Source organism: Pristiophorus japonicus, chromosome 22, assembly GCF_044704955.1.
Source record: "Pristiophorus japonicus isolate sPriJap1 chromosome 22, sPriJap1.hap1, whole genome shotgun sequence".
Classification (NCBI taxonomy): domain Eukaryota; kingdom Metazoa; phylum Chordata; class Chondrichthyes; family Pristiophoridae; genus Pristiophorus; species Pristiophorus japonicus.
This window is the reverse complement of record NC_091998.1, coordinates 59,488,815-59,495,175: the sequence shown is the minus strand read 5'-3', so window position 1 is coordinate 59,495,175 and position 6,361 is coordinate 59,488,815. Positions and strand designations below refer to the sequence as shown.

General features: G+C 46.3%; 1 protein-coding gene across 1 annotated transcript; it reads left to right on the top strand.

Annotated features, from left to right (window-relative positions):
• Positions 1-827: 827 nt before the first annotated feature.
• LOC139234642 (heparan sulfate glucosamine 3-O-sulfotransferase 1-like) lies at positions 828-2,865 on the top strand. Its single transcript, XM_070865327.1, has 2 exons — positions 828-876; positions 1,973-2,865. The coding sequence occupies exons 1-2, from the start codon at positions 828-830 to the stop codon at positions 2,749-2,751; spliced, it is 828 nt and encodes a 275-aa protein (XP_070721428.1). The 3' UTR covers positions 2,752-2,865.
• The last annotated feature ends 3,496 nt before the right edge of the window (positions 2,866-6,361 follow it).

Here is a 6,361-nt window from a genome sequence, read left to right as displayed (position 1 = left end):
AATGAATACTTTACGTCTGTTTTTACAAAAGAGAGGGGCGATGCAGACATTGCAATGAGGGAGGAGGAGTGTGAAATATTAGATGTAATAAACATAGTGAGAGAGGAAGTATTAAGGGGTTTAGCAGCTTTGAAAGTGGATAAATACCCAGACCCAGATGAAATGTATCCCAGGCTGTTGAGAGAAGCAAGAGAGGAAATAGCAGAGGCTCTGACCATCATTTCCAATCCTTTCTGGCTACAGGTGTGGTGTGGAAGGACTGGAGGACTGCTAACATTGTACTGTAGTTTAAAAAGGGAGAAAGGAATAGACCAAGTAATTACAGGCCAGTCAGCCTAACCTCGCTGCTGGGAAAATTATTGGAAAAAATCCTGAGGGACAGGATAAATCTTCATTTAGAAAGACATGGATTAATCAAGGACAGTCAGCATGGATTTGTTAAGGGAAGGTCGTGTCTGACTAACTTGATTGAATTTTTTGAGGTGGTAACAAGGAGGGTTGATGAGGGCAGTGTGTACGATGCAGTGTATATGGATTTTAGCAAAGCTTTTGATAAGGTCCCACATGGCAGACTGGTCACGAAAGTAAAAGCCCATGGGATCCAGGGCAAAGTGGCAAGTTGGATCCAAAATTGGCTTGAGGTAGGAAGCAAAGGGCAATGATTGATGGGTATTTTTGTGACTGGAAGGATATATCTAGTGGGGTTCAGCAGGGCTCAGCGGTAGGTCCCTTGCTTTTTGTGGTATATATCAATGATTTAGATTTGAATGTAGGGGTTATGATTAAGAAGTTTGAAGATGAAACATACATTGGCCATGTGGGTGATAATGAAGAAGAAAGCTGTAGACTGCAGGAAGATATCGATGAACGGGTCAGGTGGGCAGAACAGTGGCAAATGGAATTCAATCCAGAGAAGTGTGAGGTAATGCATTTGAGGAGGGCTAACAAGGAAAGGGAATACACACTAAATGGTAGGACAATGAGAAGTGTAGAGGAACAAAGGGACCTTGGAGTGCATGTCCACAGATCCCTGAAGGTAGCAGGCCAGGTAGATAAGGTGGTTCAGAAAGCACACTGAATACTTGCCTTTATTAGCTGAGGCATAGAATACAAGAGCAGGGAGGTTATACATGAACTGCATAAAACATTAGTTAGGCCGCAGCTGGAGCACTGCATGCAGTTCTGGTCACCACATTACAGGAAAGATCTGACTGCACTAGAGAGGGTACAGAGGAGATTTACAAGAATGTTGCCTGGACTGGTAAATTTTAGCTATGAAGAAAGATTGGATAGGCTGGGGTTGTTTTCTTTGGAACAGAGGAGGCTGAGGGGAGACTTTATTGAGGTGCATAAACTTATGAGGGACCTGGATAGAGTGGATAGAAAGGACCTGTTTCCCTTAGCAGAGGGATCAACAACCAGGGGGCGTAGATTTAAAGTAATTGGGGGGAGGTTTAGAGGGGATTTAAGGAGAATTATTTTCACCAAGAGGGTGGTGGGGGTCTGGAACTCACTGCCTGAAAGGGTGGTAGAGGCAGAAACCCTCACCACATTTAACAAGGTACTTGGATGTGCACTTGAAGTGCCGTAACCTACAGGGCTACGGACCAAGAGCTGGAAAGTGGGATTAGGCTGGGTAGCTCTTGGTCGGCCGGCGCGGACACGATGGGCAGAAATGGCCTCCTTTCGTGCTGTAAATTACCATGATTCTATGATATAATTCTATGTTGCAGCTGGAGTTCAGGTACATTTTCTCCATTATTGAGCCTGTGTTAATGTTACACATCTCCCAGAGCTTTTTAAGGTTCCATGTAGCTGAATCTCAATGTTGCAAGCAAACCTCCCAATCGCAGTGCTTCAGGCCCTGTCTGCCGTCACAAGCAGGAGCTGTGATGTTCCTGGGTGTCCGCCATGCTCTGAAACGAATTGTAAGATGCACTGCTGTCTGTGGTCCAACTTTACTAATACCTAGCTAACTTGTTGCAGGTCCCACAGACTATTATCATTGGAGTTCGGAAAGGAGGAACTCGCGCTCTCCTGGAGATGCTGAACATCCACCCTGGGATTGTGGTGGCCAAGGCAGAGGTCCACTTCTTCGACTGGGACGAGAATTACCAGAAGGGCTTGGGTTGGTACTGTGAGCAGATGCCGGTGTCTGTGCCCGGCCAAATCACTGTGGAGAAAACTCCTGGCTACTTCACCTCGTTGAAGGCCCCTGGACGAATTCACGACATGAGCAGTTCTATCAGACTGCTGCTGATCGTTCGGGATCCGGCACAACGCGTGATATCCGACTACACCCAAGTGCTGTACAACAGGAAGGAGCGTCACAAGCCCTACGAGCCTGTCGAAGAGATTCTGGTGCGGAATGGCAGGTTGAATGCCAAGTACAAGGCCGTGCAGCGCAGCCTGTATGATGTCCACACAGCAACGTGGCTGCAGCTCTTCCCTCTGCACCAGATCCACATTGTGGATGGAGATGTTCTGATCCGGGATCCACTGTCGGAGCTGCAGAAGGTAGAGAGCTTCCTCCAGCTCCCTCCTCGCATCAAACCTTCCAACTTGTACTTTAACCAGACCAAAGGCTTCTACTGTCTGCACGCAGCCGGGCGAGAGAGGTGCCTGGATCAGTCCAAGGGGCGGCCCCATCCCGCAGTCAATGGAACAGTCCTGGGCCAACTCTGCCATTACTTCAGGGAGCATAACAGGAACTTCTTCCGGATGGTCGGGAGGACATTTAACTGGTGCTGAGGCAGGACTATCAGGGCCCATTTACAGATTGGTTGCACTGTACCTGGCTCCAGCACCAATCTGGTCAGCTCTGTTGCACCGTTATCAACAAAGCTTTGTGACTTGTCAAAATGTAGCTGGACTCAGAATCCTGAGCAGTTTCAACATTCCAGAGAGTTCGCCTTTCCTTCAGTGCCACATTCCAGGCGTTGTGCTGTTACTGGCGTCCGTTAATCAGGGAAACTGGGAGTCGGATTCTTCAATTTGATCTCTCAAGACTATTTGCATATTTTGTAGACAGTAAAAGATACAACTCGCTCCATTAACGGGAAGCAAAAACAGTCCCATTTACTGAAATGAAATCACCACTCAGTAAAATATAAGAACGCACGTCAATCATGTGGGAATATTCTGGGCACTTCAGCAGTTGCAAGTTTGATTGCGATCTGTTGGCTGGTTTTTAGCTGGAGGCGGCTCAAGCTGCAATTGTATCTGTAGATCGATGCCACACAATCAACGATGACAGACCCATCCCATTGGTCACTGACCCACAGTTACATTGCAATAAAAGCTTTAGCTGTTCACACGAGGATAAAACTGCAAACACAATAGGGGAATAGTAGCACAATGGTAAAGTTACTGGACTGGTAATCCAGAAACCTGGATTGATAACCTGCTGGATGTGGGTTCAAATCCCACCATGGTAGCTGGGGAATTTAAATTCAGTTAATTAAATAAATCTGGAATAAAAAGCTAACATGGTGACCATGAAGCGATCAGATTGCTGTAAAAACCCATTGAGCTCACTAATCAGTGTGACTATTTACACTGTGTTTTTTTCTGCGCCTGCGTCCTCTGGACTCCGCCCCCGATGCCTCTTGCGCATGCGCTCACTCCTCGGACCCAGGAGCGGGGCCCTGCGGCGAGGTGCTTCTGATCTTCCGACGAGACCACTGCTGAAACATTTGCTGCCACTGCAATTGGAACATTTTCACGGCCTTCTGTGGGAGAGTAAACATTGGAGGTAGTGGGAGAGAGTGAGAGAGGTGGTGGGGGGGGAAGAGCGAGAGAGAGAGACACACGGTGGGGGAAGAGTGAGCGAGACGGGAGGGGAAAAAGGGAGCGAGACGTGGGGGATAGAGAGAGGGGATCGGAGGGGAGCGAGGGAACTCAGGGAAGATGGATCACGTTCTTCCAACCCCCTTTACACCCACATCGATTTCTCAGAAAGCTCGATGCGTGTCGACAAGGGACATCATTGGTATGGATGAAATCCGGAAGTCACGACACTGTCACTATTCACATCATACCCAATAAACCTGTTAACCTGTTAACAATCTGTGACCCACACACAATGCCCCATCTATGGTGGGGGGGCGGGGGGGTGGAGGGAGGTTAAGGTCAGGAACTTAGGCTGGGGGAGGCATAAGCTTGGGCTGCGATAGGTTCAGGAACTTGGGACAGTTTTGCTGGGATGATGGAGCTCTGTCCTGTCTGGAGATGGCAGTCAGAATGGAACAAATTACACTTTGCAAAGTAACTCAGAACTTGGGCTGGGCGTGGCTTATCCTCCAAGGGGACCAATCAGCAATCAGTTCATGTCTTAATGGAGAGCCAATCACAGCCACTCAGACCATTTTCACTGCAAATAACTGCATCCTTCACTGACTGAAGCTATTCCAGGAGATTTTTTTCCCCAACATGATGTAATGTCATTAATGGTACTGTTCAACCCATTAACAATATCAAGCCATCATTTTATTGTGTGTGGGTGTAAGGAGTATCATTGATTTTTAATATATATATGTATAGAGCTATATACTGTTAAGATATCACCATTCTGAATCTTGAGTAAGAAATATTGCAAAACTAGGTTAGCTCAATAATGTATTAGTTAGCTAACATTACTATCGATATGATAATTTTATTTCAAACCAAAATCGGATTTCTACGTGTTTAAAGAAAGAAAGACTTGGATTTATATAGCGCCTTTCACAACCACCAGACGCCTCAAAGCACTTTACAGCCAATGAAGTACTTTTGGAGTGTAGTCACTGTTGTAATGTGGGAAACGCGGCAGCCAATTTGTGCACAGCAAGATCCCACAGACTGCAATGTGATAATTACCAGATAATCTGTTTTTTTTGTTATGCTGATTGAGGGATAAATGGTTACCCATCTTTTTGAGTATTTAGTTTGCTAGCTACAGAGCAACAACAATGAATAGCTTTAAACTTTAAACCATCATACTTAAATACTTCATTAGTTATAATGTGGCCTCGGAATGTCACTGCTCTTGGCCTCCTTCCTCTTAAGTCTGTATTCCTGCTGCTCTAAGAAACTCCGGGTTCATTTTTAAGAACTCCTGAAAGTCTGTGCAGGTCATGTTCAAGTTTCGCTATCACTCCATCTGTTTCTGTCCTTGACCACAGTTGTGCCATTAAACTGAAAACGCTCTCTCAGTGGGCAGTGGGTACAGGAATGGAGAGTGTGAGAGACCAGTTTCATTGTCTGGCTGTCACCACTCTCTGGCATGGTCTGAAAGCCTCTACCCATCTCTGGGCTATTTTCTGCTCCTTTGACACAGTCTCTTCTCTTGATTGCTGTAAAACACAGCAGTCATCATACAGCAATGAACTGTCCAAACATCAGATAACACTACGTCAAAAATCAATGTATTGGCAATTAGATACATTTCTGTTAAGAACATTTACCTTAATACAGGTATACACGATGACAATAATACTGAAATAGATATCAATTGTTGTAGATGTTCTGTTCTGAGCCTGGGCCCAGAAGAGCCGAGGGCCCAGGGGCAGCACGGGCCCAGCCCACACTGCGATATGTGTACGCACTAGGTCTGTGCAGCAGAGCAGGTCCCCAGTCGTCCTGGTTAACCCTTGCCACTGAATAAAGGCCCAGCTGTCAAGCCAGTGTAGTGGCTGGTGTGCAACGGTCTCCACACGTTAAAAAAATCCACGCACAGGCATCTTCCACCCGCTCAACTGGAGTTCAGGACTGGAACATCGGGTCCTTCATCAAAACATCTGTGAACTCATGTGGAAGCAAGTCATCCTCGTTCGAGGGACCGCCTATGATGGTGTCAATGTCCATCTCGATGCGGAGAATTAGTAATGGGGAATATATTCAAAAAGGAGTTAGATGAGGTCCTTACTGCTAGGGGGATCAAGGGGTATGGCGAGAAAGCAGGAATGGGGTACTGAAGTTGAATGTTCAGCCATGAACTCATTGAATGGCGGTGCAGGCTAGAAGGGCCGAATGGCCTACTCCTGCACCTATTTTCTATGTTTCTATGTTTCTATGTAATGGGGAACATGGAGATGGCAGAAACTCTTAACAAATATTTGGTATCAGTCTTTACGGTAGAGGACACTAAAAATATCCCAACAGTGGATAGTCAAGGGGCTATAGGGGGGGAGGAACTTAACACAATCACAATCACTAAGGAGGTGGTACTCAGTAAGATAATGCGCCTATAGGCAGATAAATTCCCTGGACCTGATGGCTTGCATCCTAGGGTCTTAAGAGAAGTAACAGCAGGGATTGTGGATGCATTGGTTGTAATTTACCAAAATTCCCTGGATCCTGGGGAGGTCCCAGCAGGTTGGAA